General features: G+C 47.0%; 1 protein-coding gene across 4 annotated transcripts in view; it reads left to right on the plus strand.

The window, feature by feature from the left end:
• Positions 1-22,922, plus strand: part of RANBP3 (RAN binding protein 3) — a 263,031-nt gene that overhangs the window by 132,921 nt on the left and 107,188 nt on the right. For 3 of the 4 annotated variants that reach the window (XM_063916564.1, XM_063916545.1, XM_063916555.1), the window contains 2 exons: positions 19,584-19,703; positions 19,883-19,986. In XM_063916564.1, coding sequence (XP_063772634.1) covers positions 19,584-19,703; positions 19,883-19,986 — 224 coding nt within the window. The remainder of the gene's footprint in view (positions 1-19,583; positions 19,704-19,882; positions 19,987-22,922) is intronic. The other variant, XM_063916549.1, reaches the window with a different exon arrangement.

A 22,922-nucleotide genomic window follows, 5' to 3' on the forward strand; every position in this document is an offset into this window, starting at 1 on the left:
GTGTTCAAATCAATCCATCTTTGTTAAAGAGCTATTCAAATTTGGCAGTACAGTCAAAGGTACCACACTGCCTATCGATATTCTAGCATAAATACAGCATGCACTTTACAGATTGTATGTTTGGTGTTTTGCTTGTAAATAGCTGTTCAGACAGCTGTAAATAACGCGCACACACACACACACACACACACACACACACACACACACACACACACACACACACACACACACACACACACACAGTGCAAGGACCATGGGGAATAGCGGGATCCGCAGGAGACTGGGCACTGTACACAATTAGCCCCCCCCTTTTTTTCTTCCTTTTTTATTTTTTAAAACGGAGAAGTTAAAGCAGACAGACAGTACAATAAAGATGCATTGAAGACAGGCTGTTTTATTTGCATTATATTGCATAAGTAATGACTGCAGTGAGACATCGTTGTTAGGTTTACATAAAGCTTTGTACACATGTTGAATGGAGTAACTTAGTCTGACCTGGTACCCTAATATATCACAGGGATTAGTTGGGCTCATGTCAATTTAACATAACATTCAGTGAAGGAGATGGGCTGTGCTCCTGTCCAAACACTGCAAAAGGTAGCCCTTTAGTCCTCCACTAAATCTGGATAAAAACACATGATCCTTAAATATCCCGGCCAAACTGACTTATTGCCTCTTGGTTTTAGTGTCACCACAAATTTAGTCCATAGGGGACACTGGAGTTCAGTAGATGGGGTGATCAGGCGAGCTGACACTTTAACATTTTTAATGTGTGTGACTGGCTCCTCCCCCTCTATACCCCTCCCCAGACCAGTTAAGAAACTGTGTCCGAGGAGAGACGGCAACACGACCAACAGGAGGAGGTAAGCAAGCCAACCATAAAGAGAGATCTCAGTAAAACAAGAACCTCAGAAACACACAGGTATACATTGAACATGTGTAGATCTATCACAGGTGTATAAGATCCTGTCCCTAACCGACTAGGAAACTGGATCCCAGATGTTGTCTTGTGTCATGATAGAAGAAATAAACCTTTCCCTTGCGGGACTGGAACATGGGTACTGTGGGCCACCACACTGAAGATGGGAGCTTAACCCGCTTTACTATGGCTCCTGCACTTGACTCTACGGAGCTTAGCTCCGCCCCCACCCGCATGGCGCCTAAAATTTAGAATGCTTTTCTGCAATTGGTGGACATCTGTTCAATGTAGAGTACCCAGAGAGGGTATTAAGGGAATCAGCCGCATCACCGGAGGACTGGCGCACATAGTACGGGATTGAAAAATGTCACACAGACAGTGCGGGCTGGCAGGCAGGCAGGGCTGATGTAATATACAGCCCGTACAGTCACAGCAGGGTGCGCGGCATCAGTCCCGGCGGCTGCTTGCAAGCTTCAGCACACAAGAGTGCTGTGGTCTCCAGCGCTGCTGTCGCTGGGATGGGGCCGCCGCTGCCAGCCCTACCTGATGAGACGGCGGCTAACTGTAATGAAAGGGTTACCTGCTCTACTACCTTTGGGGCTCCCACCACGGGTCCTACCATGCGCTCTGTCATTCTCTGCAGCTCTCCCCTGCCGCAGGCACCGCTGTTGGGCTTATGTAGTGGCTTTCCCCAGGGCTACTCACTGCTAATGTGGGAGGCATAAAAGACAACTCCCCTGCCGCACCTGCTCCCCGTTAGCCCTCCTGCTTGCTCCGTGCTGCTGCTGATGCACGGGCCAGTTTTAGGTGAAATGTTGGGTGAGGTAGCGTGGACATGCCTCCGGAGAGTGCATCCTATTGGGATTGATGCCAATTTTGACCCGGGAACCCCCGCTAGCAGAGCCTCGGGCAATACTCACGTAACACTGCCTTCAGCCATGCTGCCGGTGGTGGAGGGCTGCTTGGGGCTTCATGTAAGCAGTGAACTACTGGATGCGAGAGCCCCAGGGACTGATGTCCCTGCAGCCGGAGACTCTGGCTCCAAACCCCGCAGGGTGGTACCGAGTTCCCCCGGAAGCTCCCTCATAGCAGTCTGGCAGGGGCCAACTGCCAGATTTGTTGTAGTTATTGAAAAGGTAAAAATAAAATACAAAGAAATCTCTGGAGCTCCAGAGGACGTGACCGGCTCTCCAGGTCACATTTCTAAAACTGGTCTGGGGAGGGGTATTGAGGGGAAGTCATACACACTAAAAATTTTAAAGTGTCGGCTCATCTGATCACCCCATCTATACCCCATGGTACTGAACTCCAGCATCCCCTATGGATTATAGAGAAATAGCAGATATTGTGCAGTATTAGAGTGCACTTACGGGAACAGTATGAGTTAATTACTAGCGTATTGTAGATTCGTTTTATCACAGAAACAAAATGATTGCCCTTTCGGGCTGCCAATGCCATCTTAAAACTTACACAGATCTTATTCACAGATTAAAACATCATACTCATAAAACAGTGTATCCACATTCAACAATACAGAAAGATGTAAGAAGGGATTTCCAGTACTTCGCACTGTTAGTCCGCAAGTTGGAGTTTTTAATCTTGTGCGACTGTGAACATTAATACACAACCCTACGCATTTCATCTGAAGACTTCATCAGGGGTTAAATCTGGGTGATAAGACTAAAACAAACTGATATATGGAATGGCTTGGGATAATATCCTATTCCATGCCGTAAAGTTGAACAAAATAAACACCAATAAGCAGCTGGACATATACATCAAATAATGGAAGTTTCTCTGACGTCGTAGTGGATGCTGGGGACTCCGTAAGGACCATGGGGAATAGACGGGCTCCGCAGGAGACTGGGCACTCTATAAGAAAGATTTGGTACTATCTGGTGTGCACTGGCTCCTCCCTCTATGCCCCTCCTCCAGACTTCAGTTAGATTTCTGTGCCCAGCCGAGCTGGATGCACACTAGGGGCTCTCCTGAGCTCCTAGAAAGAAAGTATATGTTAGGTTTTTTATTTTACAGTGAGACCTGCTGGCAACAGGCTCACTGCAACGAGGGACTAAGGGGAGAAGAAGCGAACCTACCTAACTGCAGCTAGCTTGGGCTTCTTAGGCTACTGGACACCATTAGCTCCAGAGGGATCGACCGCAGGACCCGTCCTTGGTGTTCGTTCCCGGAGCCGCGCCGCCGTCCCCCTTACAGAGCCAGAAGCAAGAAGATGGTCCTGAAAATCGGCGGCAGAAGACTTCAGTCTTCACCAAGGTAGCGCACAGCACTGCAGCTGTGCGCCATTGCTCCTCATACACACTTCACACTCCGGTCACTGAGGGTGCAGGGCGCTGGGGGGGGGGCGCCCTGAGCAGCAATAAAAACACCTTGGCTGGCAAAATAACCACAATATATAGCCCCAGAGGCTATATATGTGGTAATTACCCCTGCCAGAATACAGAAAAAAGCGGGAGAAAAGCCCGCCGAAAAAGGGGCGGAGCCATCTCCCTCAGCACACTGGCGCCATTTCTCCCTCACAGTTCCGCTGGAAGGAAGCTCCCTGACTCTCCCCTGCAGTCTACACTACAGAAAAGGGTAAAAAAGAGAGGGGGGGGGGCACTAAATTTAGGCGCAGTAAATATTATAGCAGCTATAGGGGACATAATTCAGTTAGTCCCTGCATTATATAGCGCTCTGGTGTGTGCTGACATACTCTCTCTCTGTCTCCCCAAAGGGCTTTTGTGGGGTCCTGTCTCCTTTAAGAGCATTCCCTGTGTGTGTGCGGTGTGTCGGTACGGCTGTGTCGACATGTTTGATGAGGAGGCTTATGTGGAGGCGGAGCAGATGCCTATAAATGTGATGTCACCCCCTGCGGGGCAGACACCTGAGTGGATGGACTTATGGAAGGAATTACGTGCAAGTGTCGACTCCTTACATAAAAAATTTGACGACATGCCAAATGCGGGACAGCCGGCTTCTCAGCTGGTGCCTGCCCAGACAATTCAAAGGCCATCAGGGGCTCTAAAACGCCCACTACCTCAGATGGCAGACACAGATTTCGACACGGATACTGATACCAGTGTCGACGACGATGAGTCAAATTTAATGTTCACTAGGGCCATTAGTTGCATGATTGAGGCAATGAAAGAAGTATTACACATTTCTGATATAAACCCAGGTACCTCAAAAAAGGGTTTTATGTTTGGGGAGAAAAAACTACCAATAGTTTTTCCCCCATCTGAAGAATTAAATGAAGTGTGTGAAGAAGCGTGGGCTTTCCCCGATAAAAAATTGGTGATTTCAAAAAAATTACTAATGGCGTTCCCTTTCTCGCCAGAGGATAGGTCACGTTGGGAAACTCCCCCTAAGGTGGATAAAGCGCTCACACGTTTGTCTAAAAAGGTGGCACTACCGTCTCCGGATACGGCCGCCCTAAAGGAACCTGCTGATAGAAAGCAGGAGGCTATCCTAAAGTCTATATATACACACACTGGTGTTCTACTGAGACCAGCTATTGCTTCAGCGTGGATGTGCAGCGCTGCTGCTGCTGCTTGGTCAGATTCCCTGTCGGAAAATATTGACACCCTAGACAGGGACACTATATTGCTAACCGTAGAGCATATAAAAGACTCAGTCTTGTACATGAGAGATGCACAGAGGGAGATCTGCCGGCTGGCATCTAGAATAAGTGCATTGTCCATTTCTGCTAGGAGAGGCTTATGGACTCGGCAGTGGACAGGGGATGCAGATTCTAAAAGGCACATGGAAGTTTTTCCTTATAAGGGTGAGGAGTTATTCGGGGATGGTTTCTCAGACCTTGTTTCCACAGCAACAGCTGGGAAGTCAGCATTTTTTCCCCATGTCCCCTCACAGCCTAAGAAAGCACCGTATTATCAGGTACAGTCCTTTCGACCCCAGAAAAACAGGCGGGGAAAAGGCGGGTCCTTTCTGTCTAGAGGCAGAGGAAGGGGAAAAAAGCTGCAACACACAGCAGGTTCCCAGGAACAAAAGTCCTCCCCCGCTTCTTCCAAATCCGCCGCATGACGGTGGGGCTCCACAGGCGGAGCCAGGTACGGTGGGGGGCCGCCTCAAAAATTTCAGCGATCAGTGGCTTCGCTCACGGGTGGATCCCTGGATCCTTCAAGTAGTATCTCAGGGGTACAAGCTGGAATTCGAGGCGCCTCCCCCCCGCCGTTTCCTCAAATCGGCTTTACCGACAACTCCCTCGGGCAGGGAGGCTGTACTAGAGGCAATTCACAAGCTGTATTCCCAGCAGGTGATAGTCAAGGTACCCCTACTTCAACAAGGACGGGGTTACTATTCCACACTGTTTGTGGTACCGAAACCGGACGGTTCGGTGAGACCCATTTTAAATTTGAAATCCTTGAACACATACATAAAAAGATTCAAGTTCAAGATGGAATCGCTCAGGGCGGTTATTGCAAGCCTGGACGAGGGGGATTACATGGTATCCCTGGACATCAAGGATGCTTACCTGCATGTCCCAATTTACCTTCCTCACCAGGAGTACCTCAGATTTGTGGTACAGGATTGCCATTACCAATTCCAGACACTACCGTTTGGACTGTCCACGGCACCGAGGGTGTTTACCAAGGTAATGGCAGAAATGATGATACTCCTTCGAAAAAAGGGAGTTTTAATTATCCCGTACTTGGACGATCTCCTAATAAAGGCGAGGTCCAGGGAGCAGTTACTGGTCGGAGTAGCACTATCTCGGGAAGTGCTACAACAGCATGGCTGGATTCTAAACATTCCAAAGTCACAACTGGTTCCTTCCACACGCTTACTGTTCCTGGGGATGATTCTGGACACAGAACAGAAAAAAGTGTTTCTCCCGCAGGAGAAAGCCAAGGAGCTGTCATCTCTAGTCAGAGACCTCCTAAAACCAAAACGGGTATCGGTGCATCACTGCACACGAGTCCTGGGAAAAATGGTGGCTTCATACGAAGCAATTCCATTCGGCAGGTTCCATGCAAGGACCTTCCAGTGGGACCTCTTGGACAAGTGGTCAGGATCGCATCTTCAGATGCATCAACTGATAACCCTGTCTCCAAGGACCAGGGTGTCTCTACTGTGGTGGCTGCAGAGTGCTCATCTTCTAGAGGGCCGCAGATTCGGCATACAGGACTGGGTCCTGGTGACCACGGATGCCAGCCTTCGAGGCTGGGGGGCAGTCACACAGGGAAGAAATTTCCAGGGACTTTGGTCAAGTCAGGAGTCGTCCCTACACATAAACATTCTGGAACTGAGGGCCATTTACAATGCCCTAAGTCAGGCAAGGCCCCTGCTGCAAAACCAGCCGGTTCTGATCCAATCAGACAACATCACGGCAGTCGCCCATGTAAACCGACAGGGCGGCACAAGAAGCAGGATGGCGATGGCAGAAGCCACAAGGATTCTCCGATGGGCGGAAAATCACGTACTAGCACTGTCAGCAGTGTTCATTCCGGGAGTGGAAAACTGGGAAGCAGACTTCCTCAGCAGACACGACCTACACCCGGGAGAGTGGGGACTTCATCCAGAAGTCTTCCTACTGTTGGTAAACCGTTGGGAAAGGCCACAGGTGGACATGATGGCGTCCCGCCTCAACAAAAAGCTAAAGAGATATTGCGCCAGGTCAAGGGACCCTCAGGCGATAGCTGTGGACGCTCTAGTGACACCGTGGGTGTACCAGTCGGTTTATGTGTTCCCTCCTCTGCCTCTCATACCAAAGGTACTGAGAATAATAAGAAGGCGAGGAGTAAGAACGATACTCGTGGTTCCGGATTGGCCAAGAAGAGCTTGGTACCCGGAACTTCAAGAAATGTTATCAGAGGACCCATGGCCTCTACCGCTCAGACAGGATCTGCTACAGCAGGGGCCATGTCTGTTCCAAGACTTACCGCGGCTGCGTTTTTACGGCATGGCGGTTGAATTCCGGATCCTAAAGGAAAAGGGCATTCCGGAGGAAGTCATTCCTACGCTGATAAAAGCCAGGAAAGAAGTAACCGCAAACCATTATCACCGCATTTGGCAAAAATATGTTGCGTGGTGTGAGGCCAGGAAGGCCCCTACAGAGGAATTTCAGCTGGGTCGTTTTCTGCACTTCCTACAGTCGGGAGTGACTATGGGCCTAAAATTGGGTTCCATTAAGGTCCAGATTTCGGCTCTGTCGATTTTCTTCCAGAAAGAACTGGCTTCACTGCCTGAAGTTCAGACTTTTGTAAAGGGAGTGCTTCATATTCAGCCCCCTTTTGTGCCTCCTGTGGCACCTTGGGATCTCAATGTGGTGTTGAGTTTCCTAAAATCACATTGGTTTGAACCACTTAAAACTGTGGATCTGAAATATCTCACGTGGAAAGTGGTCATGTTATTGGCCTTGGCTTCGGCCAGGCGTGTGTCAGAATTGGCGGCTTTGTCATATAAAAGCCCTTCTCTGATTTTCCATATGGATAGGGCAGAATTGAGGACTCGTCCCCAGTTTCTCCCTAAGGTGGTATCAGCTTTTCACTTGAACCAACCTATTGTGGTGCCTGCGGCTACTAGGGACTTGGAGGATTCCAAGTTACTGGACGTAGTCAGGGCCTTGAAAATTTATGTTTCCAGGACGGCTGGAGTCCGGAAAACTGACTCGCTTTTTATCCTGTATGCACCCAACAAAATAGGTGCTCCTGCTTCTAAGCAGACTATTGCTCGCTGGATTTGTAGCACAATTCAGCTGGCGCATTCTGCGGCTGGATTGCCGCATCCTAAATCAGTGAAAGCCCGTTCCACGAGGAAGGTGGGCTCATCTTGGGTGGCTGCCCGAGGGGTCTCGGCTTTACAACTTTGCCGAGCTGCAACTTGGTCAGGGGCAAACACGTTTGCTAAATTCTACAAATTTGATACCCTGGCTGAGGAGGACCTTGAGTTCTCTCATTCGGTGCTGCAGAGTCATCCGCACTCTCCCGCCCGTTTGGGAGCTTTGGTATAATCCCCATGGTCCTTACGGAGTCCCCAACATCCACTAGGACGTCAGAGAAAATAAGAATTTACTCACCGGTAATTCTATTTCTCGTAGTCCGTAGTGGATGCTGGGCGCCCATCCCAAGTGCGGATTGTCTGCAATACTTGTATATAGTTATTGCCTAACTAAAGGGTTATTGTTGAGCCATCTGTTGAGAGGCTCAGTTGTATTTCATACTGTTAACTGGGTATAATATCACGAGTTATACGGTGTGATTGGTGTGGCTGGTATGAGTCTTACCCGGGATTCAAAATCCTTCCTTATTGTGTCAGCTCTTCCGGGCACAGTATCCTAACTGAGGTCTGGAGGAGAGGCATAGAGGGAGGAGCCAGTGCACACCAGATAGTACCAAGTCTTTCTTATAGAGTGCCCAGTCTCCTGCGGAGCCCGTCTATTCCCCATGGTCCTTACGGAGTCCCCAGCATCCACTACGGACTACGAGAAATAGAATTACCGGTGAGTAAATTCTTATTTTTTACAAGGTGATGGGTATTCAGTACATGACATAATCTACAACAATATAAATACCACTGTTACCAAACACAATGGGACATATATAGCAAAAAACAGAAGGCAGACGATAGCAGGTCAAAATTCGGATCAGAGCGATGCACACCAAATGTGGATTTAATGGCTCCAATAAAAACTAGGGGGTAATGGGTTAATCGCCTTATAGGTTCAACCTAAAGAGAACGGTGAATTTGTGAATACCAAATTGCGTGAATAATGAATAAATTAATATATAATTAATACTGCTGATAAACTAGATTACATCTTAAAAATGTGATTTTTACTTGATAATTTAAAGTGACCACTACTTACGTGGTAAATTTAAATATATACTTAGTGATAACAAAACACACTTTGTGATATAAATAAAGTTATAGTTAGAAACTAATTAATAGTCATTAATTCATGTGCCATATTTGTTAACAGTGGTCACCGAGCATAAAGGTTAAGTAAAAAATACAATACTTTGTGCAAAATACAAGTATATTAGGCAACCAAAGTCTGGGCATCAAGAAAACACAAGTGCTATACTCGCTCACTCACTGACTCATCACTAATTCTCTTACTTCCCGATATGTTAGGAAAAGCTGAAATGTAACACAGGTATTCTTCAGTTGGGAAATAGGAAAACTACGTATTTAGAATTTTAATAGACCTCTCCAAATGGGTTGAAAAGAGGGTTGACATAATGACGTCATTACCGATGTGTGGCTTGTGTTGCGTAAACGATAACACACAAACGGACAATCTGATTAAAATTTGGATTGCACTTTCAGTGTGTAGAATTTAATAAACTATAAAAATTTAACTTTTTACCGTATCTGCTACGGGTGCTACTCATATTTACAACCGTGAAAATCAAACTCCCGTATGAAGAACGAGTAGAACAGCTAGTACACTATATGGACAAAAGTATTTGGCCACACCTGTTATTGAATTCAGGTGTTTCAGTCAGACCCGTTGCCACAGGTGTATAAAATCAAGCACCTAGCCATGTGGTCTCCATTTGCAAACATTTGTGATACAAAATGGATTTTTCTGAAGAGCTCAGTGACCTCAAGTGTGATACTGTGATAGGATGCCACCTTTTGTAATAAGCCGGTTTGCGAAATTTCATCCCTGCTGGATATTCCACGGTCAACTATAAGTGATGGTATTAGAAAGTGGAAGCGTTTAGGAACAACAGCAACTTGGCCACGAAGCAGAAGACCACGTAAAATCACAGAGCGTGGTCAACGACTACTAAGGCGTATGGTGCGTAAACGTAGCCAACACTGCTGATTCCATAGCTGAGGAATTCCAAACTTCCATTGGCATTAACGTTAGCACAAAATCTCTTATAGCAGTGCCAATTGTAGAGCCTGCCCATCCATCTATGGGCTGTGTACTGTACTCCCACAGATGTAAACCGGAAGTACTCAAAAAATAGTATAAATATGTAATAAGTTCTATAAAATACCCTGCCTGCAGCTAGAAATGGCGATTAGCCCATAGATGGATGAACAAGCTATACAATTGGCACTGCTATAAGAGGGGGCCCTGGGTGTACTGGTCTGTGCTGTTCATGTGGGGAGATCCTATCTATTAAGATGTTTTGACAAAGGTCCCTAGAGGATCAAAACATTGACCACTTTTTCGATGTATGTGGGAGTTACAAATAAAGTACCTGTTGTCTTTTGCTGAAATTGGGGAGTGCCTATATCATTGGACTATATATATTGTGGGACTAATTGGCCCTTTATGGAGCATTGTCTTGTTGATATATGTAAGCTGTGAGTGTGGACATTTGGAACAAACATATTTTCCAGGGAGCCCAGCTCTCGCATAGGTTGACATAGGATACTTGCTGTAGTGCCCTCCTAAGCTGTAACCCACTTTCTTATAGTGGGAAAATCGAGGCAGCACTCTGCAGGCTTGTAATAAAGTAAAAAAAATATTGTAAGGGACAGCATTAAAAATAAGGAGTACAAGAGCAGACACGTGCCCATTAACCAAGCCTACTCAACACCATAGTGAACTCACCTGCAGGACCCGACATCCACAGTCATGCGTGGGCACTGAATGATGTGGCTACATTACATCATCCGGCAGCTTCTGTCCATGCGTGCACAGCGATAAACAACATTGCTAGGAGACCCTAGCTCGGTCGATCCTTGCTCCGTGTAAACAATTCAATACATTATAAAACAACAACCTATAATAATCAAAATTGAAAACAGTAGAGCCTATCTATTACCACTGTTAAAAACGGGATCTGGTCATGAACCCAACTGTAGGGATCTTGACAGTCAGAATCCCGCCGCTGGAATCCCAACTCTATTCGGAATGCAGACACTGGCATCCCGAATAAGGTCACCATCCCGGCGCCGGAATCCCGACAGCCGGGTTTCCGAATGACCAGCCACTGGATCGCGTGGCATGTTAGCCGCAGTGGACAAGGGTTAGGTCTAGGCTGCGTGGGTAGCGTTGGGGTCAGGTTTAGGGTAGGGGGGGTGGGGGGGAATTCAGATCATCAGGATGCCGCAGTCTGTATTCTGACCACAGGCAAATCAATCCCAACCTGTTAAAACCATCACGCAGCAGTGTTATCCCAATTTCTCTAGCATCCATAAGGGCTATTGGGGGAAACTAGTACAATGGAGTATAGACGGGGTCCAAAGGATCCAGTGCACTTTAAATTTCTTCAACTAGGTGTGCTGGCTCCTCCCCTCCGTGCCCCTTCCCACAGGCTGTTTAGAAAAAAGTGCCCTCAGGAGAGGATGCACATCTCTGCAGCTCCAGAGAGTTTTCTTCAATTTCTTTTAAATCTTGTGTTTTTTTCAGTATGCTGTCTGGGCAACAGCATACCTGCTCCATGGGAGTTAGGGGGGATGTGGTCACCGGCCTGTCGAGGTGCAGAGCCGCTTCCCCGCTGCAGGACCACAGTCCTGAGGGGTTGTTGTTCAGCGGGGCACTGCGCCTTGGCTGTCACAGCTGCAGCATGCCACACACCCCTAACGCTACCTCTAGGTGACATTGGTGATGCGGTTCAAACCGGAGGCCCCGCTAGGGTAGGACTCTGGTTCAGAGTGCGGCAGACCACGGGCTCGGCGTGTGGGACCCTCCGGGGGGGTCCTGCTAAGATCCCCCATGTAGAACTGGCACAACAGGACTTAACTAGCACTTGTGGGATGTTTTAAGCTTAAAATGAGACTTTTGCCAGTATAATATATGTAGTAGCTTCGGTGCCATTGGAGGGGTCGGAGCTACCTCAGAGCGGGACCTGAGGCGTTTTGGTGCCTTCCTCTGCTTGCTGCAGCCACAGACAGCAAACACAGCGCTTCCTGATCCTCAAACACGCTGGTTATCTGGTACAGGGTGTAGCAAAGTGGGAGAGCCGCTTGTGTACACTATCCTGAGCCTATTTAGGACAATAATTGTTAGTGTTTACTGTATTATAGACAGCTGACAGACTCACTGGGGCTGTGCAGCTCAGTGGGTGCTGGTGTCCTCTCTACCTCTGTGTCTCCTCTCACACACAGTAGGGCATGCTTGCATTATAACGGTCTGTGTGTATGTTATTGGGCTTACTGTGAAACATGGGTAAACACAAGCTGTGCAGTGTATGTCACTCTAGATTCTCTCCCTTATCTACTGATTTTGTTTCCTGTGAACAATGCAGTCAATCTTCACAAATCAGTGAAGGGGCTGAGGGAGAGGGTCCAGAGCCCCACTGGTTAGGGTCTCTTTAAGACTATGATGTCAGATAGGTCATCCCAGCTTACTGCTAATGTGCAGAAAACTGTGCTGCTGCAACAAATTGTTGCAGATTTAGCGGCTAGGGCAGATACACAGCCCCCTCTTTCTCATGCAGGTCCCAGAAGCGTGGTTTATCTGCTATACTATCTGATACAGATGATGATGATATACAGGATGATGGGGATAACCCGGAATCCGTTGGTTATCCAGATGCTGCTCAGGATATTGAACCCCTCATTTTAGCTATAAGGGATGTGTTGAAACTCCCTCTAGAGGACGCTGCATCTCAGCAGTCGTTTTTCTTTGTACAAAAGCCTAATGTCACTTTACCTGATTCTACAGAGTTAGAAGACTTATTCAAACAGCTGGAAAAATCCAGACAAAAAATTCCAAGTGTCCAAAAAGTTTTTGCGTACGTTCCCATTTACACCTGAAGGTAGAAAATTTTGGGAGGAACCCCCTGGGGAGGATGCCTTTGTGTCTCGCCTGTCTAAAAGGCGGTGCTACCCGCCCCGGGCTCCTTTACCATGAAGGATCCTGGGGATAGGAAGATTGAGACTACACTAAAATCTATATACACAGCAGGCGGTATAGCGCACAGACCGGTCATTGCGGGTTGCTGGATAACCCATGCTATTCATTCTTGGGCCATTCAAATTCAGTGGGGCCTCTCAGGGGATATGCCCTTAGTTACTATGGTAACCCTCCTGAAGCACATTCAGGACACTACCTGTGTCCTCTGTGATTCGCTCAAGGAGATGGGGAATATTTAATGCTCGGACTTCTGCCATGGCCTTGTAGTTGCGTCAATGGATTGTGGACGCAGAATCCAAACGTAGTGTGGAATCCCGCCCCTTTTCTGGGGAATTACTTTTTGGGGTCGAATTGTTTACCTGGATTTCAAAAGTTACGGCTGGGAAATCCACGTTTTTCCCCTCTGGGGCCCCGCCGGCGAGACGTTCCTATCCGGGGCCGTCTCTCCAGTCCTTTCTGTCTCACACGTTTCGATCGAAGGCCAGAGGTGCCTCCAATGCGGCTAGAGGCACCAGAGGTAAGTCCAGAAAACCAGAAAGCACCAGTTCTCAGGAACAGTCCATCAGTTCTGCTTCCACTAAGGCCTCAGCATGACTGTGCCCACCCACCCCGAGGGGATCTCGAGCTGGGAGCTCGACTGCGTCACTTCAGCCGCGTCTGGGAGGCTTTCTGGGTCAGAGATCTTGTTTCTCAGGGCTACAGGCTGGAGTTCGACAGTACTCCCCCCTCAACGATTTTTCAAATCAGGCTTACCATCTTTGGATGATATGCAGGTTACGTTGCAACAGGCTATCCGAAAGTTGGTCCAGTCACACGTCATTGTTCCAGTACCACTACCGCAACGCGGCAAGGGGATTTACTCAAACCTGTTTGTGGTGCCAAAGCCGGACGGTTCGGTCAGACCCGTTCTGAATCTGAAATCCTTGAATCCTTATTTGAGGGTGTTCAAAATGGAATCCCTGCGAGCAGGGATTGTAGGCCTGGAAGAACAGGAATTTATGGTCTCCTTGGATATCAAGGACACCTATCTCCATATTCCGATTTGGCCTCCTCAGCAGGCGTACCTACGGTTTGCCCTGCTGGACGATCACTTCCAATTCCAAGCACTGCCCTTTGGCCTGTCTACGGCCCCGAGGGTATTCACGAAGGTGATGGCGGAGATGGTGATGATTCAACTCTGGGTCCAGGGGGTCAATGTGGTCCCTTATCTGGACGATCTTTTAATAAAGGCTCGATTCAGGGAGCTTTTGTTGCTCCATATCGACCGCACCATCCATCTTCAGGAGATAGTCCGCATGGTGCTCCGACCCACTCGAGTGTCTGTATATTTTTGCATAAGATTGTTAGACAAGATGGTCGCCTCATACGAGTATGGGAGGTTCCATGCCAGAACATTTCTGTTGGATCTCCTGAGCAAGTCGTCCGGCTCACATCTACAGATGCACCGGACTATTCGGCTGTCACCTCAGGCCAGGATTTCCCTCCTGTGGTGGCTACAGTCCTCCCATCTCCTGGGAGGCCGGAGTTTCGGGATTCAGCATTGGACCCTCCTTACGACGGATGCGAGTCTGAGAGGATGGGGAGCTGTCACCCATTGGGCACAGTTCCAGGGCAGGTGGTCAGCCCACGAAAGCCTCCTTCAGTTCAACATTCTGGAACTTCGGGTGATCTGCAATGCTCTGCTTCAAGCCTCACCTCTGTTCAAGTATCATGCAATCCAGGTGCAGTCTGACAACGCCACAGCGGTGGCATATATCAATCGACAAGGAGGGACAAAAAGCAGAGCCTGCATGCGAGAGGTGTCAAAGATACTCCTCTGTGCAGAAAGAAATGTAAGAGACATGTGAGCAATCTTCATTCTGGGTGCGGACTACTGGGAGGCGGACTTCCAGAGTCGTCACAATCTCCACCCGGGGGAGTGGGGGCTCCACCATCTGGTGTTCCAGCAGATCATCGACCGGTGGGGTTGCCCACAAATAGACATGATGGCTTCTCGTCTCAATAAGAAACTTCCTTGGTATTGCTCGCGGACCAGAGACCCTCAGGCAAGGGCAGTCGATGACCTTACCGGCTTGTCTACCTGTTTCCTCCGATTACGTTGCTCCCAAAGGTGCTCAAGCGAATCAGAAATCAGGGAGTCCAGGCAATTCTGATTGCCCCGGTTTGGCCTCGGAGGGCGTGGTACGCGGATCTTATGGCCATGTTCGTCGAAGACCCTTGGCCGCTACCACTCAGAAGAGATCTTCTACAGGGACCGTTCGTCTACCCGGACTTAGAGCGACTTCGTTTGACGGCATGGAGGTTGAGCGGAACATCCTAGATCACAAGGGCCTTTCCTTAAAGGTTATTGCTACCATGGTTCAGGCCAGGAAACCTGTGATGTCAAAACACTATCATCATATCTGGAGGAGATATGTCTCTTGGTGCGAGGAACGCACGTATCCGCCTGCGGAGTTTCACTTGGGACGTTTTTTACGTTTCCTGTAGGCTGGTGTGGATAAGGGCTTGCGTCTGAGTTCTATTAAGGTCCAGATTTCAGCCCTCTCCATTTTCTTACCAAAGAATTTGCAGCGTTGCCGGAAGTTCAGACCTTCTTGCAAGGGGTACTCCATATCCAACCACCTTTTGTGCTGCCTACGGCACCCTGGGATTTGGCTGTTGTTTTAGCATTTCTACAGTCGTCCTGGTTTGAACCTCTGATGACGGTAGAAGACAAGTACCTCACGTGGAAGACGATGATGTTACTGGCCCTGGCTTCTGCTCAACGTGTCTCAGAATTGGGGGCCTTATCTTGTAAAAGTCTGTACTTGGTCTTTTAGGAGGACAGAGCTAAGCTCCGGACTAGACTGCAGTTCCTGCCGAAGGCTGTCTCCGCGTTTCACCTGAATCGGCCTATTATCATGTTCTGACGCTTCTGCTCTTCCGGAGGCATTGGATGCTGGGTGTGCCTTGAGGATTTGTGTCAAGTACATGGCTCAGGTCAAAGACGGATTCCTTGTTCGTGCTCTATGATGTGCAGAAAAAGGGTTGCCCTGCTTCAAAGTAGTCCATTGCTCGTTGGATTAGGCGCACTATCCAACAGGCGTTGGATAGTGCGCCTAATCTCTGAATGCCCACTCTACAACATCTGTGGGCTCTTCCTGGGCGGCTGCCCGTGGAGTTTCGGCCTTGCAACTATGCTGAGCAGCTACCTTTTGTGAAGTACTACAAGTTTGATACCCTGGCCAAAGAGGATACCCAGTTTGGGCAGGCGGTGCTGCAGCAGTCTCCGCACGTTCCCGCATGTTCTTGAAGCTTTGGGACTTTCCCATCGTACTAGTTTCCCCCAATATCCCTTATGGATGCTAGAGAAAATAGGATTTTAATACCTACCGGTAAATCCTTTTCTCGTAGTCCATAAGGGATATTGGGCACCCGCCTCTGTGCGTGGACTTTTCTGCAGGTTCTTGTTCTCTAGTTACCAAACAGCGTATGCTATTTGTTATTACCAGCCGTTGCTGGTTGTTGTATGTTAGTGGTGTTCTGTTGTCTAAATCTCACCACCTCTATTGTTATCATGTTCCTACTCTCAAATACAGGTTGAGTATCCCATATCCAAATATTCCAAAATACGTAATATTCCGAAATACGGACTTTTTTGAGTGAGAGTTAGATAGTGAAACCTTTGTTTTTTGATGGATCAATGTACACAAACTTTGTTTAATACACAAAGTTATTAAAAATATTGTATTAAATGACCTTCAGGCTGTGTGTATAAGGTGTATATGAAACATAAATGCATTCTGTGCTTAGATTTAGGTCCCATCACCATGATATCTCATGGTATGCAATTATTCCAAAATACGGTAAAAACCCATATCCAAAATACCTCTGGTCCCAAGCATTTTGGATAAGGGATACTCAACCTGTATGTCCTTTCTCCTTCGGGCACGTTTTTACCTATAACTGCCTGTGGGAGGAGGCATAGAGTGGAGAAGCCAGCACAGCCAGTGGAAGAAATTTAAAGTGCACTGGCTCCTTTGGACCCCGTCTATACCCCATCGTACTAGTTTTCCCCAATATCACTTATGGACTACGAGAAAAGGATTTACCGGTAGGTATTAAAATCCTATTATCTTATTATGTAAATTCAGATAGTGTACCAGATATTACTTCATCACAATGAGTATTGTCAAACCTTGAACAATACTAATACTAAGCTGCATTTATTACCATTTATAAAGAACGCTTCAGGCCCAGAGTGTCAAGAGCCATAGAAGCCACTCTATTCAACATAAATATCCATTCACAGTTTGTTTCTAAGGCGATAACTTAGATGTAGAGTTCCTGTGACAAATATCCCGTACTGCTATCACTGAAATAATGTTACTACTCTTTGTCTGTGATCGCAGGGCAATGAAATCTGTATTACATTGTTCAGCTTACGTTAAATACAAATATATCCACTGGTTGCTTGTCTCTGATCTGCTTATTTACAAGTCTGTCTGCCTGATGTGAACATGTATCTTGCTCAATGAGACAGGTGGTCAGAATGTTCCACAGCAAAGTGTAATGTTTCATCTGACACTGGGTGGTGCTAAATTTAGACTGCCCAATATGTTTGAGGCTTCATGTCCCTTTCCTCAAGGGTAGAGTGCTGTAAGGCACTGATGTAAATAATGTAATTCTCAAACATATTAATGTGAGGTATTTTGGGGGGGGGTTTCCCCCATTTTTTTTTTCTCCTGTGTGTTTCAGTCAGGGTGGAGGGGGGCATTGAATTTGAATCTTCTAGCCAGAGTGAAGCATGAGACATTTAACAAAACTGGTCTACTGTTATTTTACCCGAACAAGCTTGCTTAGTCCACTCTGAGTGCCAATATCTTTGGAATAGTCATGGAAACTGACCTAGGGTTGCCACTGACTATGGTAGCTGATATAATTTATTCTCAGCCACATGCTACTACTAGTTATTGCATAATTTTTAGTATACGGGATGTGGCTATTAAATAACGAGACTTGTAAAAATAAACCATACTGCATGAGTTAAAAGGAAGTGGAGGAACACTGGCCTTGGACTATCCCAAAACTGTTTCTCCCCTCTTGCCCAGTTTGCTATCACACAGTGTACAGAGTTGTGTTTATTCCTGTGCGTCGTAAAAATGTTTAGTTCAAAAATAGAGCAACGCGTTAACTTTACATTTTTTTGTTAAATTGAACAAAACGCAAACTGAATTTCCGTATGCTAACCAAGGCTTACAGGGCAGATTGTATGTCACGTGGATGTGTGTTTGAGTGGCACAAAAGATGTAGCAACTGTTATGAGAATGATGTAGATGATGAACATCCCAGAATGCCGTGAAAATCAAAAATAAATGAAAATTTGGAAAAAATTGAGAAAACTGTTCGACTTGACCGTCAACATCCAAATAACAGAAGTTTGGCATCAAGATGTTTATATGACAACAATGCTAAGATGGTTCAAAGACTTCTCACTGCCGAGCAGAAATAAAAACGAAAGCAAATTTGTACAGACATTATGTAACAAATTCAAGCGGATTCACTTTTTTTTTTTTAAATATAGTTATTGCCTGTGATGAAATATGGATCTTCCAGTACATGCACTGAAAAACACCATCATCACCAAGAATGAAGAAAGCAAATCCATATTCAAAGCGATGTTAATTGTTTTCTTTGATATCAAGGGTGCTGTTTTGGCAGACTGGGTACCAGAAGACACAACAGTGAATCAACATTACTAGAAAAATTTTCTAAAAGCTTTGTGGGAAATAGTTGTGGAAAAATGGTTTCATCCTCCATCAGGACAGTGCACCAGACCACACAGCTCTCCCTGTGAAGCAGTTTTTGGCCGATAAGCAGATTGCAGTGCTAGAACACCCTCCATATTCGCCAGACCAAGCACTGTGTGACTCAAATCTATACTCAAGGGAACCCATTTTGTATCATTAGTGAGGTAAACAAGAAAACAACGGAGTTGGTGAGACAGCTGACCGATAAGAGCTAGAGCACAACTTTTGGCCAATGGAAAATAAGAATGCAGCAGAAGGGGAAGAGAGTTAAAATGTACTTTAATATATATCATCTCGTTATTTAATAGCTAAACCTCCCAATGTTTGTATTATCCATTTTAAAGGCAGTGCTTCTCAAGCTCTGTTCGCAAGACAAAGGGGCAGATGTATTAATCCTGGAGAAGTGGTAAGTGTAAGGCGATAATGCACCAGCCAATCATTACGGGTTTGAAAAATGACAGGGGCTGATTAACTGGTGCGTTATCAACTTCCACTTATCACTTCTTTATCACTTATCCAGGCTTAATACATCTGGCCCACACTAACAGTCCATGTTTTAAGGATAGCCATGCTTGAGCAGAGATGACTAAATTAAAATGACTGAGATACTAATTAAGGTATCTGTGCTCAAGCATGGATTTTCTTAAAAGCTGGACTGTTAGGGGTTTATTTACTAAGCGTCGGGTTCTATATCCCGGTGCATCTGATCGTCTTTATGCCCAAAAATTATAAGGGCAATTATTTTGCTAGCAAAACACTGCTACAAAGATCATGATATTTTTAAATTTTTGGCATAAACATGATCAGAAGTGCTAGGTTTTAGAACCCGACGCTTTAGTAAATTAAACCCATTTACTGTGTCTTGAAGACCAAGTTTAGGCTCTGCTTTAAGGAATCCACCATCGTTTAATTTTTCTTAAATGACCGTTTATTGGGGCACATTTTGTGTTTTTCCTTTAGACTGCATTCATGTAAATATTTGTCCAGAAATCTTTGCAGTATTATGTATCTTAACAAATGTGCACAGTCATACATTCCTTTTAAAGAAAAAGATATGCATATATAAATAGGCCATACTTTACTCTAGGCCAGCGACGCTCAACCCGAGTCCTCGACCGGTAAATTTGGTACTGAGGGCTCAGAGCGGGCAGAGCAGAACTCTCAGCAGTCCTTTGTTTTTGGTCAGAATCTTCGAGACAGAGTGAAGGTAAGTTGACCAATTCATTTCAAGTAATACAATGTTTTGTACATGTTTTGATAGCGTCTATCCCTTCCCCTCCACACACTTACACCGAGCATTCTCATTGTTGTTCCTACAGTGTTTCACTTAGTGTTTTGTTATTATTTAAAAACAATGTTAAGATATATTATATATGTATTTCACAGCTTGGAGCTGAAAGTAAAGATTCACTTGATGGGGAGAATATTGGGCCACAGAGTGCAGATGCTCCAGCACAGACTAATTACTTTCTACAGTACATCAGCTCCAGGTGAGTCCTTCTGGAAAAACCAGACAAAATAAATAACACGTTACATTTATTATTTCTCTGACGTCCTAGTGGATGCTGGGAACTCCGTAAGGACCATGGGGAATAGACGGGCTCCGCAGGAGACTGGGCACTCTAAAAGAAAGATTAGGTACTATCTGGTGTGCACTGGCTCCTCCCTCTATGCCCTTCCTCCAGACCTCAGTTAGAATCTGTGCCCGGCCAGAGCTGGGTGCTCCTAGTTGGGCTCTCCTGAGCTTGCTAGAAAGAAAGTATTTGATAGGTTTTTTATTTTCAGTGAGATCTGCTGGCAACAGACTCACTGCTACGTGGGACTGAGGGGAGAGAAGCAAACCTACCTGCTTGCAGCTAGCTTAGGCTACTGGACACCATTAGCTCCAGAGGGTTCGAACACAGGGCCTGACCTCGATCGTCCGTTCCGGGAGCCGCGCCGCCGTCCCCCTTGCAGAGCCAGAAGACAGAAGAGAAGCGATGAAATCGGCGGCAGAAGACTCCTGTCTTCATTAAGGTAGCGCACAGCACTGCAGCTGTGCGCCATTGCTCCCACAGCACACCACACACTCCGGTCACTGTAGGGTGCAGGGCGCTGGGGGGGGGGTGCCCTGGGCAGCAATTATAATACCTTTTGGCAAAAAATACACATAATACAGTCTCTAAACTGTATATGTGTAAAAAACCCCGCCATTAAGTTACAGAAAACGCGGGACAGAAGCCCGCCGCTGAGGGGGCGGGGCCTTCTTCCTCAGCACACCAGCGCCATTTTCCCTTTACAGCTCCGCTGGAAGCAGCCCCCCAGGCTCTCTCCTGCAGTATCCTGATACAAGAAGGGTAAAAAAGAGAGGGGGGGGGGGGGCACATAAATTTAGGCGCAAATAAGATATTAAGCAGCTATTGGGTAAATCACTTTTTATAGTGTGAATCCCTGTGTTATATAGCGCTGTGGTGTGTGCTGGCATACTCTCTCTCTGTCTCCCCAAAGGACTTTGTGGGGTCCTGTCCTCAGTCTGAGCATTCCCTGTGTGTGATTGGTGTGTCGGTACGGCTGTGTCGACATGTTTGATGAGGAAGGTTACGTGGAGGCGGAGCAGGGGCAGATAAATGGTGTCGCCCCCGACGGGGCCGACACCTGATTGGATGGATATGTGGAAGATCTTAACCGACAGTGTCAACTCCTTACATAAAAGGTTCGATGACGCAGCAGCCTTGGGACAGCCGGGGTCTCAGCCCGCGCCTGCCCAGGCGACTCAGAGGCCGTCGGGGGCTCATAAACGCCCGCTAGCTCAGATGGTAGACACAGATGTCGACACAGAGTCTGACTCCAGTGCAGATGACGATGAGACAAATGTACAGTCTACAAAGGCCATCCGATGCATGATTACTGCAATGAAAGATGTATTGCACATTTCTGACATTAACCCGGTTACCACCAAGAGGGGTATTATGTTTGGGGAGAAAAAGCAGCCAGTGACTTTTCCCCCATCTGATGAATTAAATGAATTGTGTGAAGAAGCGTGGAGTTCCCCTGATAAGAAACTAGTGATTTCTAAGAGGTTACTGATGGCGTACCCTTTCCCGCCAACGGATAGGTTACGTTGGGAAACATCCCCTAGGGTGGACAAGGCGCTCACACGCTTATCTAAAAGGGTGGCACTGCCGTCTCAGGATACGGCCGCCCTAAAGGAGCCTGCGGATAGAAAGCAGGAAGCTATCCTGAAGTCTGTGTATACACACTCTGGTACTCTACTGAGACCTGCTATTGCTTCAGCCTGGATGTGTAGTGCTGTAGCAGCATGGACTGATACCCTGTCAGACAACATTGATTCCCTCGACAGGGATACTGCTTTGCTAACCCTCGAACATATAAAAGACGTCGTCTTATATATGCGGGATGCCCAGAGGGACATTTGCCTGCTGGCATCTAGAATTAATGCAATGTCCATTTCTGCCAGGAGAGTATTATGGACTCGGCAGTGGACAGGTGATGCTGATTCTAAAAAACACATGGAGGTTTTGCCTTATAAGGGTGAGGAATTGTTTGGGGACGGTCTCTCGGACCTCGTATCCACAGCAACAGCTGGGAAGTCGACTTTTTTGCCTCAGGTTCCCTCACAGCCTAAGAAAGCACCGTATTATCAAGTGCAGTCCTTTCGGCCTCAGAAAGGCAAGCGGGTCAGAGGAGCATCCTTTCTGGCCAGAGGCAAGGGTAGAGGAAAGAAGCTGCACCAGACAGCCTGTTCACAGGAACAAAAATCCTCCCCTGCCTCCACTAAGTCCACCGCATGACGTTGGGGCTCCACGGGCGGAGCCAGGTGCGGTGGGGGCGCGTCTCTGAAACTTCAGCAACCAGTGGGTTCGCTCACAAGTGGATCTATGGGCTGTACAAATTGTATCTCAGGGATACAAGCTGGAGTTCGAGGCGACTACCCCTCGCCGTTACCTCAAATCTGCCTTGCCAGCTGCTCCCAGGGGAAAGGGAGGTAGTACTGGCGGCAATTCACAAGCTGTACCTCCAGCAGGTGATAATCAAGGTCCCCCTCCTTTAACAGGGAAGGGGTTACTATTCCACAATGTTTGTGGTACCGAAACCGGACGGTTCGGTGAGACCCATTCTGAATTTAAAGTCCTTGAACACTTATATAAAGAAATTCAAGTTCAAAATGGAATCGCTCAGAGCGGTCATTGCAAGCCTGGAAGAGGGGGATTTTATGGTGTCGCTGGACATAAAAGATGCTTACTTGCATGTCCCCATTTACCCACCTCACCAGGAGTACCTCAGGTTTGTGGTACAGGACTGTTATTACCAATTCCAGACGTTGCCGTTTGGCCTGTCCACGGCACCGAGAATATTTACCAAGGTAATGGCCGAAATGATGATACTCCTTCGGAAGAAGGGAGTTATTATTATCCCGTACTTGGAC

Source organism: Pseudophryne corroboree, chromosome 1 (assembly GCF_028390025.1).
Source record: "Pseudophryne corroboree isolate aPseCor3 chromosome 1, aPseCor3.hap2, whole genome shotgun sequence".
In the NCBI taxonomy this organism is placed as follows: Eukaryota; Metazoa; Chordata; class Amphibia; order Anura; family Myobatrachidae; genus Pseudophryne; species Pseudophryne corroboree.